The following is a 20488-nucleotide window of genomic DNA, read 5'->3' on the forward strand; positions in this document are numbered from 1 at the left end:
AGGGGTCGGCATGTGGCTCATTTTTGTACAGCTTCCAAACTAAGAATAGTTCAATATTTTTAAAGGGCTGTTTAAAAAAAAAGAATATGTGACAGAGACTGTATGAGTCCTGCAAAGGCTAAAATATTTACCATCTGGCCCTTTACAGAAAAGTTTGCTGAACTCCATTCTATTCCATTGGTCACTTTCTTTGCTGCAACACTGTGATCTTAATTACTGTAGCTGTATAATGTGTTGCTATTAGGTAGAGTAAGTCTTCCAATTTTGTTTTCAAGATTGGATTGGCTGTTCTTGTCCATTTACAGTAACACACACACACACACACACACACACACACACACACAAACACAAACAAATTCTTCTGGAATTTTGATTGGTTTTATATTATTTACAGTGTTGAATATTTGAAAATATTTGAGGTATTGAATCTTTCAATCTACGAATGTGGTGTATCTCTCCCATGAATGAGTTTTGAATTTTTCTGCATCTTTTAGAATAAACATTTGATTTTTTTTTCCCTTTAGTCTCAATATAGTGAATTATATTGATTTATTTTTTAAATGTTAAACCAACTTTGCATTACAGAACTAAACCAAGATTGTTCCTAATGTATGTACTTTTTATATATTACCAGTTTTGGCTTTCTGTTTTATTTAGAATTTTTGCATCTCTGTTCAAGGATTGCTTCACATAAAGGTGGACTTTGGTCCTTTTGATATATGGAGTATCAGTTTGGGTTCCCTGAGAAGCAGACACAAAGACAGAAATGGTGGCAAGATAGGATTAGACATAGCAGAGATTTATTGGGGGAAATGCCTGTAGAAAGGAGCAGGAAAGGACGGGGAAGACTTAAGACTGTGATACAGGTCTGATGCCTGTGAAGGAAGAGAGGAAAAGAGGATTTGGTAGGAAGGCCCTGACTGCAGCACAGTTCTCAGAAGGCCTGTGCTGGGCCAGAGAGGAGTCCCCAAACCAACACTGTCCCTTAGAGGAGTCCTGCTTCAGAGGGTGGGGGAGTGGCAAGTGTGAACGTGATGGTGGGTCCAGGCTGGGGCTGGCAGTCAGCTGTGTTCTCTTTGGCAGAACAGGGCTGGGCTTCTACCTTTGCAGCCCTACTCACGTGTTGTACTCCTTGGGAGGCCCAACTGAAAGCATATAGTGTTTTCCAGGGCCCTCTTCCTTGCTGGACCCCAACGTCCATGTTTGTGTCCCTGACCCTTGGAGACCGAGGGAGGCCGTGAACAGCTACTCAGTTTCAGCCTTTACTTTGGAAGCAGAATTTGCCTCAAGGCGAAAAGCAGTGTAAAACATGGGGCTCCCTGGACTTCATTCTCCTATTTTGGTTTATCGATTTTTTGAAGGCAAACTTTTTTTATATCTGCTTTTAAGATTTTTCTCTATAGGGGCTTCCCTGGTGGTCCAGTGGGTAAGAATCCACGCTCCCAATGCAGGGGGCCCAGGTTTAATCCCTGGTCGGGGAACTAAGTTCCCACATGCATGCCACAACTAAGAATCATCATGCCACAACTAAAGATCCCGCATTGCCGCAACTAAATATGCCACAACAAAGATCCCATGTGCCACAACTAAGACCCAGTACAGCCTAAATAAATAAATAAATAAGATTTTTCTCTATATCTTTGATGTTTAGCCATTTTGTAATGATGAGTCTAGGTGAGGATATATTTTTATTTTTCTTGTTTGGGATTCATTGAGCTTCTTGTGTCTGTAGATGGATGTCTATCATCAGTCTAGGAAGTTTTCAGCCAGCATCTCATCACGTATTACCTGTGTCCTTCTGTAACCCAATGCTCTCTTCTTCTGGGGCTCCAATCAAACATATGTTAGATTTTCTTACTCTACCCCCCATGGCTCCTAAATTTTCTGTTTCTTCTCTGTGTGTGTGTGTGTGTGTGTGTGTGTGTCTGCATTCCAGGTAATTTCTCCCTATGTATATTCAATAATTTTCTTTTTAGCTGTTTGCATTTTAAATTTTAATTATTAGAAGTTCTTTAGGGTAGTGCACCGAATATGCTTGATCACTTCCTATAGTTTCCTCTTTACCATTTTTAAGCTTATTTTAAAAACTTCTTCAGACATGATAAGCAAAGTTGTTTTATAATCTCTGTCTGGTGATTCCATTATCAGAAGCCTTTGTGGGTCTCTTTCTCTCTTTTTTTCCTGGTGGTTCTAGCTCAGAGGGTGTTGTGTTTTTGGAGGTTTTTTTTGTTCTTATTATTATTATTTCTGGATGTTTGACTATTTTGTGTTTATTGACCTTCAAATATCATTACTGAAGATTTTTTGAGATCTAGGATAAAAGATTGTTGTTTGCTTTATCCAGATCCAGGCTATTACTTGATTTAGCCTATGTGAAGTTCGGCCTCTAGCTACTTCTTAGAGATCGGTTTCCCTTCCCATACCCCCTACTCTGCTTAGTTAGCACTGAGATAGCCTCTGGGCTGGTGGGAACATTCTTTCCAGTTACCCTTACTCTTCAGTGTGGGAAAAGTCTTCTAACAGATTCCTAACTGGACAAGACTTGGGCTTTTTCCTCTGCCTGCTGAGTGCAGAAGCCCTTCAGACGGAAGTTCTAACCTGGGCATATATTATGATATTAGTAGTAATTTGGGGAGGTAATTTTCTTTTTTTGTTCTTTGTTGTTTTTTTGGCCACACTGTGTGGCATGTGGGGTCTTAGTTCCCCTACCGGGGATTGAACCCGCACCCCCTGCAGTGGAAGCATGGAGTCTTAACCACTGGACAGCCAGGGAAGTCCTGGGAGGTAGTTTTCTAGTAGCTGGACTTTGTATGCGTATACACTATGGCGCAAGTATAAGTGATGTATTCCCTGTACTCACTCACTTTGCTAATATATGGATACCTCAGTGAATGCTTTGCTGCCCATGTATTTGTCTTATTAAAATAACTTTATTCTATCAACATAGTTATAATAAAATTACCAAGTTATTTGTAGTCTGCTATTATGGGCAATGTTTCCTACTGTAAAAATATGTACACACATGTATAAACTTGCATACACGTGTACACACACAAAGATAATAAGTGATTTTTATGTCATATGTTGCTAGCAGCAGGTTAACTCAATATATTTATTTTGTTTCTCTTCATTTGACAGGTAGGAAACACGGGAAAGGAGGGCTTCAGGGTCTTCTGAGTAAATAGGACAAAGCAAAACACTGTGGAACGCCAGATGTAAAGGACAGTGATGACAAGGACATATATAGATATAGATATAGATACACACGGGGGAGAGAGTGATAGCTTTCAGTATGTTCAATAGTTTCCAAACGTTTGAAAGGATGTTTTGTACAAGATGGAGAAGAGTGCTGTTTCACAACTAGTGAAAGATGCAGGTAGACTCTTTCCCTGATTTTCTCCTGGGAAATCCCTACTCATATTTTGGACACAGTTAATCTGAGTGATTGCAGTAAACAAGTGAAAACTTTCTACTTCCTAATATACCTGTTCCTGGGAGGTGATGATAGTAATACAGATCTGATAACGGAAAATAGAAAAATAAGAAGGGGGATTCTGTCTTTTATCAAGAGTTGGTCATTAGAATGTTCGAAGTAAAATTCTCCTACATACCCAAACTAGTCATTATGTTTATTAAAAAATGTTTTTATGTGTTACTTTAAGAACAAAGATCACTAAGGGTGGACACTGTCTTTCATTGTTGAATTTTCAGTGCCTGCTAAGTGCATGGTACATAGTAGGAGCACAAATGTTTGTTGAGTAAATGTATTGAGTAAAGGGGGGTACCACCCTAGTACCACCTTCACTTGGTGCTATTCCCAAATGACTGTTCCCGAAGCTGCAAAAGTCAGCATGTTAGTATCTGACCTCAGCTGTTGAGGAATTATTGTCTCTCTACTTCCTTCCTATTCTTCTTTCACCTTGCTCCCATCAGTCCCCCTTGAACACAAAGTCTCGGTGACACTTTTTAAATTTAGAAAACTTATTTCACACAGTTGCTAAGTGTGTAAGCTGGAACACTAATAACAAAAACACGGTAATCCTGGACCTTAGTAGGAATTTGTAAAATAAACTGGGACACTGGTAAAGTTAGATGAGAAGTTTAAAAAAAAAAAATCTAACTTCACTCTAAAGGTCCCAGGAAATCATACTTACAGAAATCTAAAATGAAGGGAATTTGATTGCATTAAAGTAGGTATTGACAGAAATCCAATTTTTGGAGTAGATTTTCAGGCTTTGTGAGACATTGCATGAGGGTAGTTTGGCAGTCAAGAGGGTAAAGGCGATTAAAAAATCTCTTTAATGGTTCTAAAACCTTTAGGAAATAGGCGATCTAGGATTTTAGAGAACTAATTGGGATACTGAACAATAGGGCTATAAAGGTGAAAGTCCAGGAGAGTACCTGTTTGGAGTATTAATGTTCTAGACTGCCCTAGAAATCACTTCTCTATAGAAACTGTTGCTCCAGAGATGACCTGTAATTACGTGATTTTGAGCTGTCTTTTCTTAGCTGCTCCGTAACTTAAGACCTTGATCACAGACACCACTTAGCTGAATAGGCCCATTTTCTTCCTGATTGCTCTCCAGTTAGTCTATACTCAAAATACATGATTCATAGATCCAGTTAATAAAAAGTGGATTTAATTGTGATGGTCCCTGCTTTCAAAATTTAACAGATAATTTTTCATCTCTGGTGTAGAACTGCAATAGAAGTATTTGCGTATGAATGCTAAATGCGTTAAGCCTAGAAATATATTTCCTGTTGTTTATTCATTCTCTTAGCAGACATTTGTTGAGTCACTTCCAAGAGTCAGTCACTAAACTAATTGTTGGGAAGGGAGCAATATAGCCTGTAATCTCATTTCCTTTAGATAGTGATTCAGATGTCACCTGCTAGAGAGGACTTCCCTGACCATTTCCTAAAAATAGTATCACATCCCTGCCTCTCCCTCTCCCTTCCCTTCGCACTCTGCTTATTATTGTCTGTCACACTTTTCACCATCTCTCATGCTACTTTTTTCTCATTGAACATTTTTCTGCCTCAGGTGGATTGTCGAGCAGGAACCTTATTTTTATTTTTTTATAATTTTAAAAATGATTTGTGTGTATGTATTTATGGCCACGCGGCATGCGGGATCTTAGTCCCCGACCAGGGATTGAACCCGTGCCCCCTGCAGTGGGAGCGCGGAGCCCTAACCCCTGGACCACCAGGAAATTCCCAACTTTATTTTATTACTTTTTTTTCTTTAAACCCAGAACAGTTCCTGGCCTATATACATTTAATGAATCTTTATATAGGATGGTGGAAGATGAAGGTGTAAAATAATTACATAAGTGCAGAAACAGAGGTCTGCACAACTGTGGCAGGATCACAGCATGGAAAGTCATCTAACCACCAGGGAAGTGTTTCTCAGATGGGGTGTGCTTTGTGCTGAATAGGATTTTATCAGGACAAAGGAAAAAACAGCGTTCAAGAACAGATTTCGGAGGTATTTAGAAGTTGTTTTTGCCCAGATTTGGTAGTAGGACATGGGGTAGATTGTATGTCACCAGTTAAAGATGTCTTGTGGAGGATTATGCTTGGCTTTCCTGGCATGAATGAGTGGATGGATGGAAGTACCATTGACTGAGGGATATGGAAGTGAAACACACCCACCTCATTCCCCTGGGGAAATGATTTCAGTTTGGGATAAGTTACGTTTCTGATGCTGGTAGAATGTTCAGTACCTAGTTGAAAATTTGGGTATGGAGCTCATAGGGAGAGGTAGGGTTGAAAATAAATTTGGAAGTCGTCATTATTATGTGCTATAACTAAGCCCTAGGCATCAATAAAATCATACACGGAGAGCATGAAGACACACAGCGTAAAGATAGAACTCTAGGAAAGACAACATCTAAGAGCTGGTCAGAGAAAGGAGAATCGGAAAGGAAATCTGAAAATAAGTTTGGAAGGTATAAGGACAGCCAGGAGGAGTTGATGGCTTGCTAATTAAGAGGCGATCATTTTTAGGGGAGGGTGGATAACTTGCATTTGTCCTAGAGAATTCATTAGGGTGGAGACTAAAACGATACTGTTGGGGGAGATCCCTGGTGGTCCAGTGGTTAAGACCCTGTGCTCCCAATGCAGGGGTCCTGGATTCGATCCCTCCTCTGGGAACTAGATCCCGCATGCTACAACTAAGACCCGGCGCGGCCAAATAAATAAATTTTGAAAAAAGAAAAAAAAAGATACTGTTGGACCTGACCTGACAAGTAGCAAATTGGTAAAGTTACCAAGAATAGTTTCAGTGTGGTGGGCAGAGTGGATCTGGTGCGTCAGTGGGCTGTGACATAAATTAGAACAGGGAACAGTGGGGAGGGGGGGATGCATGCTGTCCCGCAGAGGATACTTGTCAATGTCTGAGAAACCCTGAATTAGAAGTAAAGAAATGAGAGTAGGTGAGTATAGATTATTATTCAAGAAGTATGAAAATGAAAGGATGGGGAATGAGAGGTGAAAGCTATGTGGCAGGGTAGGGAGAAGTTTTGTTGTTCTCTTAAGTTTGGGAAGCTTTCGTGTGTTGTGAGATCTGGAGAGAAGAAGAGAGATTGGTTTTACACTTGAGAAGAGACCATTTGGGGAACAAGGTCCTGAAGAAAGCTGGTAACTAAATCCTCACCTGAGAAAGAGCAAAGGAAAGTAAGGATAGACAAAGATTTAAAAAAGAAAAAGATGACGATTCAGCAGTTGAAAGAAATAAGGTTATCTAAATCGTGTGAACAAATCAAGATGGCAGAACAAGTCCAAGAAGGGTATTAGAAGTTTGAAACTGCAGCCCTGAGGGAACGGGGATTAAAATACAAGCAAGAGACTTAAGTGAGTAATGTCAAGCACTTAGCTGAACTTGGAAACTCTAAATCAGTGAGTGGGTCGTGCAGTTTTACTCATTTGACATTGCAGGCCAAGAACAAGAGCAGAGGGAGGGTCTGGTTGGAATTGTCCATAGCTGGACATTGGCAAGTGGAATGCTTTGAAAGGTCAAGGGGGAAAGGAAGTGGAGGTTACTGGTGAATTTGGTTGTAGTATTGATCTGTGGGTAAACTTAAAAGAAAGAGTGTTTTCTGAGGGAGACTGATAGTCTTGAAGACCAGAGAGGACTAAAGGGTTTGGAGAAAGATGAGGGGCAGGTTTAATCAGGTATGGGGTCGGGCAGTGGTAAGGTCAGACATGGAAAGATGGTTGCCCGTGGTTAGCACACTGCAACACATTTTTCCGGCTTTGCAGAGAACTGAAAATCTAGAACAACTGGAATAACGGCTCTGAATCCACATGTGATACATACTTTGTGAAATTCCTGAAACTTTCAGAGAGAGAAAAAGACGATGCTGCATAAACTTCAAATACTCCAGAAGACAGATCCCAGGACTGTTTTGTTCGTTGTAGCGTGATCGGCTCCTGGCACGTTGTCCAAGCTCACTAAATATTTGTTGAATGAATAACATCCTCCAGAGTCTTTCTTGCCTAGGTGGTTCATAACGCCAGAAAATTTTGGTTCACGTCTGACACCTAGTGGTATTGTACTGAAGTTACTGTTAAGTGGCAGCATTTTCCTTCTATTTCAGGGAAATCCTATAGATCAGTTGCAGTACTTTATAATAGCTTTGTTCCTGAAACATGTCTCCAAGTTGGTTTTGGGCAGTCTTGCTATTGGCATTTACTAGGACTCTAATTTGAATCAATCAGCAGTAATATTTCTAGAGCATCCACTATATGCCAGACACTGTTCTGTGTGCCAGAGATTTTCATGTAGTGTATGTTCTCTTGCATAGGTGACCTCACTGAATTTGAATAGATAGGCAGAGCATTCCATTAGGAGTGGGAAACTTGTTCCAGAACTTAATTTTAGGATTCTATTGTGGTTTTACACGTGAGACCTTTTCTAAATTTATTTCATAGCTTTTGGTGCTACCGTTCCTATGTCATGAAATACTGCTTTTCATTAATGTTAGGTAGGCTTTTAGGAAGATAGAAGAAAGTAGAAGGAAGGCTTGGGTTTGTTGTCAGTTTATGTGATCCAGATTGTGCAAAATACTGCATAATACGGAGAACTGTGAACAGATTTTGTTTTCTTTCCTTTAAGAAGAAGTAAAGTTCTGACTTGTTAGTGATGCATACTGAACTATTTGAAGTATTTGTGAATGAATTGACATGATACCTGGGATTTACACTAAAATACTTTAGGAAAAAAATGAGAGTGTAAATGAAACAAGATGACAGATTTTTAATAATTATTTACATTATGTTCATGGAGGGGGTTATTCTGCTTTTTTCCTCTATTTTTGTATATGCGGGGCATTTACCACACTAAAAAGTAAACCAAAAAAATTAGACAGGTGTGGGCTGAAAGAAAGTTTGTCATGATTAACTTAGAACATGATCTGCTTTTTAATATTTAGCAGGTTTTCTTAACTTCACTTTGTTCCATTTGATGTTACTTAAAGATGAGGTTGAGTAGTGAGTGTGTGTTTGCTTATAATGGATGAAATGTGATTGAGACCTGACAGGTGACATTCTACTGACGTTGTCTAGAGACTATTGGAATTTGGGGTTGGGAGCTCATAAGAATTGTTGGAGCTACAGATTGGAGGCTTGGGAGGTATAGTTTCAAAGTACTAGCCATCACTCTGGAAATGAGAGCGTCATAAGTGGAAATTTGGGACCACCTAGGTTTAAAAAGCTGGAATGCATTTTTTTTTTCCTTAGTGCTTCTGCCCTTACCAAAGGGGAAAGGGACCCAATAATCTGCCATGGCAGTCTTCTTAAATTGGATTGTACTTAATTTTCATATAGGATGTATCAGTATTTTTCATATGATACATACGGGTTTTTGATGTGAGACAATGCCTCTCTTAGGCTCTTAAGATAGTTTTGTATGCCGTTAGCAAACCAAACCCCTAAAATAAAAATTAGAAGCCTGTTTTCTTTTCTTTTCTTTCTTTTTTTAGAAGCCTGTTTTCAACAATGAAAAAAACAGCTATGAAATATTTCAGGCAAACAGAAAATAAAGGGAAGAAATGTGACTTCCAAATGGTGGCCACCTGTCCTTGTCATCTTAGCATTTTAACACCCCCCTCCTCCATTTCTCTCTCACTAAGACATAAATGATTATAAATATGGTTAAGGCCCTTCCATACCACTCCTTTTCTATTCTCTTCCCCCAGAGGTAACTACTAGCCTGAATTTGCTATTTATCACCCCCTCTGTTTGTTTTTTGCCTTAATAGATCCATAATTCCTAACTTCTGCTCAATAAATGCTTCTCCATGCCCTGTTTTTTCTGTGTCAATCTGTGACCCAGCAAAGAGAAACAAAGATCATTTTTTATTATTCAGATTTAACTCTGATATCTGTCTGTCTCAGTCTACATTGTGGTTTCAATTATTTTGGGTCTGAAAAATAGATATTAATTTCAATAAGCTATTTAATTGATTTTCTTTAAATAATGAATGCCTGGAGCTTTAATACTCCATTATGGGGCTTCCCCGGTGGCGCAGAGGTTGAGAGTCCGCCTGCCGATGCAGGGGACACGGGTTCGTGCCCCAGTCCGGGAAGATCCCACATGCCGCGGAGCGGCTAGGCCCGTGAGCCATGGCCGCTGAGTCTGCGCGTCCGGAGCCTGTGCTCCGCAACAGGAGAGGCCACAACAGTGAGAGGCCCGCGTACCGCAAAAAAAAAAAAAAAAATACTCCATTATGTGACGTCTGTAGCTTTCCACCTTTGTGGAGAGCACACGTCTTCCAAGGCTTATCTAACTTTAACTTTCATATGAAGCACAGTTTAATTTCAACAGCCTTTTCTAGTGTAGAGATAGATAGAGGGTTTCTTTGTTTTTGTCTTTTTTTCTTTTTTTTACAACAAAGAAATCAGTAAAAAGAATACTTTAAAAAACTGTCATTATAAAAACAGAGATTTGGTTCCATTAAAAAAATTGTTCGGTAGCATAAGAACTGTGAGAGAGAAGGAAAAATTTTTTTAAATCTCAACCTGAGTGATAGCCCTTATTTTCTGCTGCTTTGCTTTTGGTGAAGATGTAAGATGGTATTTCTTTGTTTAAAGTATAATTTTTTTTTTAACTCTGATAAATACATTTCTCTTGTCCCTAGAACTAACTATAGGATTCCCTGATCTATACCTATTATTTCTCTGTGTATCTTCATTCTCTGTGTCTCGTTTCTAACTGGTATAGTTCTAAGAATATTACTTCTGAAAATAATCTATTTACTTTAGGCTGCTTGCTTTGTATATTTCAAATTGTGAAACAATTTAAATGTTGCAAGTGATTTGGATTTTAGCATTCTCCAAAGAAGAGGGTCATTAGAGCACTCTGGCTTTTAGACACCAGTCTCTTTGAAGACAGGTGAGTAGTTTGTGTCAGTTACTGGAAACTTGTTAGTATAGTCTCTCTTACTTCTTCCTTCTTTTCTTTGGCGTTCTTCGGTTTGTACTCTTCAACTCCCCCCAGTATGCCAGTTGAGTCTGTATTGTTACTCTTCGGACCAGTATTTAATCAAGCACAAGCAGTGTGACAAGTGCCATGTCCCCTGGCCTCATTCATCCCTGATCTCCATGTAAACTTTCTAAAGCTTTATCATCAGGTTAGCATAGTAATGACATTGATTAAATACCTACTTGTATTAGGCATCATATAAGTATTTCAGTGGATTCTCTCTTCTAATCCTCACAATAGCCCTGCCAGGTAAAAATAAATTGTCATCACCCTCATTTTTCAGATGAGTTAACTGGGGTACAAATAAATCATTTGTCTAACATCACTTGGGGATAGGGTTGCCAGATAAACTACAGGATGCCCAGTTAAATTTGAATTTCTCATAGACAGTCATTTTTGCAAAATCCAGTAACCCTACTTGGAAAGTAAGTGGTAGAGCTGGGATTTTAAACCAGGTAATCTGGTCGTAGGGCTCAAGCTGTTAACCACTGCCTTATACTAGGTATGGAGAATAAAAATCATATCCACCCGGGTCTTTCCTGGTGGCGCAGTGGTTGGGAGTCCGCCTGCCAGTGCAGGGGACGCGGGTTCGTGCCCCTGTCCGGGAGGATCCCACATGCTGCGGAGCAGTTGGGCCCGTGAGCCATGGCCGCTGAGCCTGCGCGTCCGGAGCCTGTGCTCCGCAGCGGGAGAGGCCACAACAGTGAGAGGCCCGCGTACTGCAAAAAAAAAAAAAAAAATCATATCCACCTGGATGTTCATCCAGTATTTGGATGGCAGCTACTACCTATATATTATTATTTCTTTTAGTTGAGTTATTTTTCCCCAACTGATTATATTTACCATAATGTAAAAATATGTGCATTCTCTCTGATTTCAAAGTGTAACGTTCAACTTCAGGCAAATTCGTGTATGCTTTTTATAGCTTCTTATTTAAGTCTTTACTAATTGTATGTTAAATAGCATAAAGTGGGACTTTCAGTACCTGCTCATTTTAGCCATTCTCATTCATGTAAGGTCATTGTCTTCTTCCTTTTCTCAAATACAGAACGATTTAATTACATGTGTGTGTTAGAAAGACACATTTCCCTTTTCTTTTGATAAGGTCAAGGGAATAATACTTGAATAAGGTCTTTAGCAGTTCTTTGAAACACATCCTATGTGTTCTCAAAAAATTGAGAAATTATAAAATACACATGTAGAATTGAAAGAGGCTTTTTACTAAGAATTGCCAGGGAAGCCACCCGGCTCTGCCAGATGATCCTACAGGGAAGCAGGGAATACTTTTTCCTGATTAATTACAATTCGGGATCGGACTCTTTGTTTTGCATATCTAGAAACCGACTTTAAAAAACTAAAGACGTACGAGATTGAATAACACACACTTTAAATTTGATGCTTGTGATTTCCAGTTCCAGTGGAATTGCAGAGAGCATATATTAAAGAGATGACACTCTTAAAATTATTGAACCACGTGTTTAACACAAGACTTAGAGTCAAGGAGTATAGAAATTGAAGAGAGGGATATTTCTTAGTTAAACCTGCCTGTAATTAAAGGACGCCTATGGGACATTTTTCTGTTGTCCAGAAGGGATTGGTTAAGATCCACAGTAGTAATAGCAAGTCAGAATTTTGGAGACAGTCCAGAAAGGAAAGTGAGCAAGAAGAATCAAAGTACAGCTCTCAGCAGATGTGGTAGTGCTTGCTGTAAGACTGGCCCTTCTTTTAGTCTGTTCCATCTTCATGTATTTTCAGGCACAGTGTATTGAAGGATTCGTCAGTTTGTGGCAAAGTCTCTGTGATTTTATAATGGTAGTCATTGCGAAGTTAGTATTTCCTTTATAGAAATCAAAACCAAATTATTTTGGACTACAATTTATTCCGTGTGAGTGAAAGTGCCTATCAGAACTTTCAGAAGTCAGTACATTGCTTCCCAGCCAGCTTCTTATTATTTTGTAGAATTCATTAATGCTCATTTACATTTTTAATTTTTATTTTATTTTATTTTTTTTTTTTTAGTGGCGCAGTGGTTGAGAGTCCGCCTGCCGATGCAGGGGACGCGGGTTCGTGCCCCGGTCCGGGAAGATCCCACATGCCGCGGAGCGGCTGGGTCCGTGAGCCATGGCCGCTGAGCCTGCGCGTCCGGAGCCTGTGCTCCGCAACGGGAGAGGCCACAGCAGTGAGAGGACCGCGTACCGAATTAAAAAAAAAAAAAAAAAGCATCCTCTCTTTAATTATATAAATCTTTCCATGAAAGCAGTGACTTGGCACAGCAAAACTTAGTAAACCTTCAGATCTCTAGCCTAGAAAAAATAGATGGTTTTCCTTAAATACCAACTGTTGTAAATGTTGAGTTGGCTGCATACGGACCTAGCCTAATTACCAGCTGGATTGGCATTAAGTATTTGCATTTTAAGTGACTTATATTGAAAGAAACCTTCTTTTCCCTTTCGAACTAGTTGTAAGTGGACTGTCTCCTTGTATTTGGTAAAGCTTGACAACTGAATAAGTAGTTCGGTTACATTTGAAGCAGGAGGGAACACACCATGTTTGGATTTGGATCTCGATTCAGATCCCTACTCTGCCTCTTCGCAAGTTACTTAGTCTGTTTCCTCCTCAGTATAGTGACAGTATTAAAATCATAATGACTTTCTTGACAGCTTGATGTAAGAATTAAATCATAAATTTGTTCATTTATTGCATAATGCTTTATCGAATGCCTGTTCTGTGCCACGCATTGTTCTGGGTGCTGTGAGCATCAGTGAACGTGACAAAAATCCCTGCTCTTCATTTTAGTGGAAGAGACAACCAGCCAGTATGAAAGCAAATAAACGTGTAACTTTAAGTAGCGGATGACAGGTTCTGCGAAGAAAAATAAAACCTGGCACATACAGAAAGTTTTCCCAAACTGTGTATTATAATTTTCAAAGTACAGCAAATACCTTGTCCATCTGGATTCAACAATTAACTTAATGTTGAATATATATTTGCTTTATCTGTCCATCCATACATGTGTCTGGGTGTTTGGATATCTTGGCTTATTTTTTTCTCTCAAGCCATTTGAAAATTAAGTTGCAGATATCATTATCATAATACTGGAAATGTAATAATATAATAATAAAATATGATAATATAAGATTACAATCAGTCCCTAAGTATTTCGGCAAACATCTCTTAAGAATGAGGACATTCTTCCTTACAGTAGGGATTTAACTAGCATTAGTTCTCTGTTTCCTCCAAAACCTCATGGAGAAAGCAGTCAGGGCTGTCTGTCATAGCCAATCAGAAGTGACCAAAGGATTTATAATATTTTCACGTCTTCTGAACTTAGAGAGCTGTATAGAGTTTCCTTGGGAAGAGATCTGATATATATTTTTGAAAATTGGATGATAGATACTTTGCAGGTATATTTTTACAACCTTTCAAATTTTTCATGCTTGAAAACGTAAGAATATGAGACTAGTCTTCATCTAAGCACGACGGAGAGTGGAAATACACATTTACCAAGGAATTGCTCCAATTACAAGCTATGCTGAGCGCTTTTACATGTTATCTTATTGAGTCTTCATAGAAACCCTTCAAGAATGCAAAAACATGTCTCTGTACTGTAAAAGAAAAAGCAATCATTTCTTTTAAGTAAAAATGTTTATTTACCTGCACCTGGCCTATCCCGTGGCACAGCAAGGATTTGGATCCCTGTCTCCTGGTGTCTAAAACATGAGCAGTTTTCCTCTGTGCCCTGTTGCATTTTAAGCAGAGTTAGCCATTCACTACTTTGAGAGGATGTCTTTCAGAGTAAACAGCTAAATATGTAAGGGGAGTTGCTGATAGACGTTCCTTTATTGGTTTCTACTTCTTTTGAGCCACCTTTATGATATACCTGGATAAAAATTCGGTTTTATATGACAATAATTATGGATTCTTTATGTTTGACAGTCATATTCTGCCCAGCACCACAGTCTAACAAGTATGGTGAAAGAACTCCATACATACATATGCCTTATTTTCTCAGTTATATTCTTCCTTAAGGGTCAGGGCTGTGTCTTCTGGTTCATTGATTTTCCATCTTGAGTATGCATCACAGTCACAGGAGGGTTTCTGATTCAGTAGATCTGGGGTGGGGGGGTCCGTGAATTTGCATTTCCAGCACATTCCCTGGTTGTGTTAATGCTGCTGGTCTGGGGATCACACTCTGAGAACCACTGTCTACCTGTTTGTCCCCTCTCAGTACTTACCTTGGTGCTTGTTGCTTAGTTTCAATGTCCTCTCACCTGTGACTCTTTCTTTGACTTCTGTGTATTGAAACTGTCAGTTGTTCTCCAATGTTAGTGTGTAGAAGGATCATCTGGGAAACTTCTTGACAAACCAGATTTCTGATTGAACCCCCAAACGTTGATTTTTGTCAAACCCCTGAGCTGTTAATGCAGACGATCCACGGATAGCAGTTTGTGAAGTACTGACTTTCAGATTTGATCACGAGCTCCTCATTGCCATGCCTGTATGTTGTATCTGTCTCTGTTTTTTTTTTTTGCGGTACGCGGGCCTCTCACTGCTGCGGCCTCTCCCGCTGCGGAGCACAGGCTCAGCGGCCATGGCTCACGGGCCCAGCTGCTCCGCGGCATGTGGGATCTTCCCGGACCGGGGCACGAACCCGTGTACCCCGCGTCGGCAGGCGGACTCTCAACCACTGCGCCACCAGGGAAGCCCCTGTCATACCATTCTTTGTTCATATGTCTTTCTCCCTCCAGAGTCCCTGAAGGGAAAGAACTGTCTTATTTAGGATTGTGACTTAGTGCTTAACACCACGCAGTGTTAAAAAGCAGTGGAGTTGAATACCACCTGTGTAATCTAGCTGTGTGACCTTAAGATAATTTACTTAGTCTCTCTGAGCCTCAGTGTCCTCTTTTATTCGATGGTGGTAGAAATACTTACTTGTTATGGAAATTAGCTCTCAGGTATGTGTGATATTTAGTGTGATAATTTACATACAGAATGTTCCCAGTAAATGGAAATCATTGCTATTGTGGTGGTTGTGTTATGGAAGAAGAAAAATAAATGTTTGAGTTCTTGGAACCCTCTTAATGATGACTTTAGCATCCAGATTTAAGATATGTGTTTAACATTTCATTTAAAAAATCTTTGCTTCACTGTCTCAATTAAATATCATTTTTTATTTTGCTATTTTAAGAAAATATCGTGAGGTAAAATTACGCCTTGGATCTTTTCTTTCCCACAGGAAAACAAAGAAACCGCTTGGAACCCATGGATACCATCTTTGTCAAACAGGTTAAAGAGGGAGGACCTGCTTTTGAAGCTGGGTTGTGCACAGGTGCTTGATAGTCTTACTTAAACCTACCTTTTAATTTCTTTTCTACTTCATTTTTACCATATTTCATTTTCTGTCTCCTACTGTATGTTTCTTCCTTTTTCTTCATATCAGTTATTACTGTTTTTGAGACCTAGTTAGTTATATGTTTTTTGATACCCAAATGGATGGGTGGGCAGAAACACCGTAATTGATATATTGTGGATACTTTCAGTTACCACTCAGATAATGGACCCTCAGAGGCCCTCTTAACCTATTTTGCATACATTTAATTTTGACAAAGGTTAGTAAAATAGCAAATGAAGGAGATATTCGTTGAAGTAAATGAAATCATCTTGGAGCTCCAAGTTCTGGCAGAGCCTGACCTGCTAGAGGTGAATGAATTTGTCCACCACAAAGAGTAGTTTAAGTCTCCAGTGCAGTGCAAGCCCAGCTTCATCTGCAACTATCAGTGGATGTGGTCTGGTAGCTGTTCTGAAATATTTTGTGACTTGTGATTTTAATTTAAAAAACTAAGTAGGATTTAGCTTAGATTAATGCAGACACTAAAATAGTTACCCTTTTCTCGTGTTTCTAAACATGAAATAATTTAAAAAGGGAATTAGTGAAAAACTATCTTTTACTGCCTTTTGAATAAAATGTTATCTTTGCAGCTACACATGTAAATAGTGGGTGTCACTGGTAAGATTTATTAGGATGCATTGTTAAGTTGTTAATTATCTTTTTTGTCATAGCTAAAGTAAGCCTAATTTCAATATCATTAGTATGTATAAAATGTACATCAGTGAACATATAGGATTCTGTTACCTAGAATGTATCATCTCTCATATTCTAAGCTTTCCAAGGTTGGGAAGATGAAGTTGAGGGACTGTGCAAAGCCCACAAAAAATACGTTTTTTCCTGTTTTCCTCTTTCCTCTGTCCTTTCTCTCATTATTTTCCTTTCTGTTCCACTGAATTTTTCTGAGTAACCAAACATCCTTTTCCCCATTAAAATGAAGAACAAGTTAATAGATATAAAGTCAAAACCATGTCCATACCCATGTTTAAGTTCTGCAATGTAGCACTAATCAATAAACTAAATAGACTGAGAGAATACAACAAAGAAAATCAGTTGGACTAAAATTAGAGACCACTGAGATAACAAAAATAATTGTCTAAGGCTGTTAAACAGTGTTTCTCTATTAGAAAGGACAGGGTAAATGGAGGGATAAATAGTAGTTTTACAACTCAGAAAACAAATGATAGGGGCATAAATAGTATAATTGTGGTCACTTGGTGATTATACTTTTTGAGGTTTCTAAATTCATCGATGGCTGGACTCTTATTTAAAATACAGTTATATTTCATAAGTAGCTAGATATATTAAAATTTAGGTTCATTTTTGTAAAAAGACACGTTAAAAAACGAGCAAGGATATATTAAAAATAAGTATATTACTCAAGAAATATTTCAAAGGTACTCACAAGTGACTTTTTAAAGGAATTCCTCATGTGTTATTTAATTTCTCTTTGAAGGTGATCGAATTATAAAAGTCAATGGAGAAAGTGTTATTGGAAAGACCTATTCCCAAGTAATCGCTTTAATCCAGAACAGGTAAGAGTCTTGAAATAGGATGAATTTTGGCCAAAGATGGGTTTTATAAATCACTGAAACTAGTAGATTTAATGCAGTATCATATTCCTATAAGAAATTAATGTGCTGTGGAAATCTGAAACTTTCCCTTAAAGTGGAAAATGCATTTGAAAGTTGCCAAGAACAAACTATCTGAGGATGGCGTATTTGGTGGCTTTGTTTTGGCAAGTTTATCAGATTTGTAATTAAAATCCTTTAGAGCCTGAGAGGCATACGTTTTAGATTTACCATTAAGTTTCCTACTTTTATTTGAAGTGATAATCAAATTTCTAATTTGTTTATAATAAATATATATATATATATAAATGCATGTATAATTTATTTTAAAACCACTAAGGATAACTTATCTTAAATAGCTTTTACTGAATGATATTCTTGGCTCAAATTCATTTGTTTTAACAAAGACAGCAAGAAATCGTCTTTTAATCCGTTTGTTTGCCTACATTCTACAGAATAGGATTTTGAGTTCTAAAGGTAAATAAATATTTATAGAGCGACTGATTGCAAAAATAATTTAGTCCTACTCTTTCTCTCTATCACACACCTAGAATTTTTTTTTTTAATTACACATAAGGAAATCGAAAGCCAAAGAGGTTGCTGTATTAAATTTCTGTCAAGAATAAGCCATGACTCTGGGATCCGATTTCCAGCTCATCACCACAAGAGGTTCTTCCCAGATTCAAATACAGTAACTTTTGGATGATTTGTTGCTTTATGTTAGCCATACTCACCTGTCTGTAATTAAATTGAGGTTCATTATTTTCTGAAGAATTCTATCAAGCTCCTCTAACCATGTCTAAAGCTGTTCATGCTATAATCTAACTTATGTACACGAATGCCCTAATATGTTGTCACTTTTACAGTTAGGTGATGTGATCATGATTTATTGATCTCAGAGTATTCTCCTTACTGTTGGATTCTAGGTGTTCCTGACAGTGAGCCCTATTTGATCTTAAATATTGAGGAGACCTGGGCACTGGTGAAGAATTGAAAGCCTCCCCGGAGGCAGTGGGGAGATCCACCCAAATTTTCTTTTACTGCAAATAATTTAGATCATGATAAATATACCAGTATGTTTCGTCAGCCTGTAATTTAAGGGTTTTTTTAGTGTATTTGTTAACATGTCTTCTTTAAAAGTACTATTTTTCCAAACAACCATAACTTAATCTTTGTTTTCCTCAAAATCCACATTAATTTTTTGTTTGTTTGTTTTTTTTGTTACTGGTGCAGTTCATCTTTCAGAATAATAATAACACTTTGGAATGACAGTCTTAATTTTTCAACCAATAAAGCAATTTGAAAAATAAATACTGTTTTTTCATGATCTTATTTTTCTTTTAAAAAATTGTGTTCCTTTTGTCTGCAGTTGGTAGCAAATGGATTAATGCAGCACAAAGCCATTGAGATTCTGCAGTGTATTAATGTAAAAATGTATCCTTGCAGAGGAATTTATCTAAGCATCAGTATGTATTTTCTACCAACTCTAAATGTTGAAATACAAGTACCTACATATTTTCTTCGTAGAATTTATTTGAACCTGTGGTTCTAATTGTTTCACTCTTCTCTCAGCATTTAGGAACCTAAAAATAAGGGTTCGAATAGAGACACCAGTAAATTATTAGATTTGGGGTTTTTTGTTTTTGTTGTTGTTTGTTTCTTAATCTCTTGATTGTATTGGGGGAAAATCTATCTGATATTGTTAGGGTAGATACTGAAGCACTTGCTGGGGATAGCAGTGTTCTCCTTGCCGTATCTAAGTGTTAATTCCAGATCACAGGACTTGGTATAATTTATCCCTTTGAACTGTTTTAAACCTAGAGAAACTTCTCTATTATTTTTAACAGAACACTTACAGCACCAAAATAAAATGAGACTTTGAGCTATTCCTGTAAAGGCTCTAAAATTAAATCACGGAGAAGAAAGTAAATTGTTGAGATGCTATATGGTTTTTAAAAAATGAGTCATTTTGATGGTTGTGATGGTGAACTCTGATTTCCTTCCCATTTGAGGCCAAGAGGGAATATTTCAAAACTAGGATGTTTATATTGCTTAAAATGTTAAATTTGAGGGTTCTCTGATTATTTTTATGTTAATGTATTTTTAACTTGATAAACAGAGAATTGGTGGTAAAAATTTGTAATTTGTTCTGTGACCTGAAAGAAAATAATACACAATTATATATTGATGAGTTTTGTTCCAGGAGTATTCAATATAAGTAATATACTTCATGTTTTTAAATTAGAAACATGTTATAAAGAACACATGACTGATTATGAATAGCTCAGACATACGGCAGGGTGCCCTCTTTTGTACATAATTAGCCTATATATATAAATGACTTCTTTTCATTTTAATGATTCGGATTTGAAATGTAAAGATTTTTAAAACCCCCATATTAAACTCTAAGCAATTTTAAAAATACTTGTGAGTTAACTCTTTTTCCTTTATGTCTTTCTTGTATACTTCTGCCTCCCCTAAAATAGTATGTGTCTATTCAATTTCAGCGATACCACATTGGAACTTAGTGTTATGCCAAAAGATGAAGACATTCTCCAAGTGGTGAGTTTTATTTATTCAAATATGTGGATTGTTTTATAGTCATGAATGTTAATAAAAATTCTTTAAAGATGGAGGTGGATTAAACTTTTTTTAAAAGATTCTAGGGAAAAAAAACTCAAAACGCTCTGTTTTTCTCTACATTTTACCAAAAAAACAAAACAAAGGGAGAGAGAGACTATTGTCCATTTTTTACAATTAAGCAACATGAGAATATTTTATTGATTCCGCAGTAAACTCTTACTGTTGTCATTTGGAATGAGATTCCTAAAGAGTTTGTTTGCCCAAATGTTGCATTCTAGATACTCCTTCAACCAAAAGCCAAGCCTCAGGGTGCAAGTACATATCCCCAGGAATTAGATTTTTTTTTTTTTAAACTATGAGGTCAGAAATGTTATGAAAGCCATTTTAAATTTTCCAATAAGCATTACTGTCTGTAAATTAACTTACCGAGCAGTTTTCTTAACAGTATCCATTCATTCCATTA

The 20488-nt window shown here is 37.8% G+C and overlaps 1 protein-coding gene across 4 annotated transcripts in view; it reads left to right on the top strand.

Annotated features, from left to right (window-relative positions):
* Positions 1-20488, top strand: part of ARHGAP21 (Rho GTPase activating protein 21) — a 134727-nt gene that overhangs the window by 68102 nt on the left and 46137 nt on the right. For all 4 annotated transcript variants that reach the window (XM_024765678.1, XM_024765686.1, XM_024765695.1 and 1 more), the window contains exons 4-6: positions 15722-15814; positions 17328-17406; positions 19950-20004. In XM_024765678.1, coding sequence (XP_024621446.1) covers positions 15722-15814; positions 17328-17406; positions 19950-20004 — 227 coding nt within the window. The remainder of the gene's footprint in view (positions 1-15721; positions 15815-17327; positions 17407-19949; positions 20005-20488) is intronic.

Source organism: Neophocaena asiaeorientalis, unplaced genomic scaffold, assembly GCF_003031525.2.
Source record: "Neophocaena asiaeorientalis asiaeorientalis breed wild unplaced genomic scaffold, Neophocaena_asiaeorientalis_V1.1 scaffold217, whole genome shotgun sequence".
NCBI lineage: Eukaryota > Metazoa > Chordata > Mammalia > Artiodactyla > Phocoenidae > Neophocaena > Neophocaena asiaeorientalis.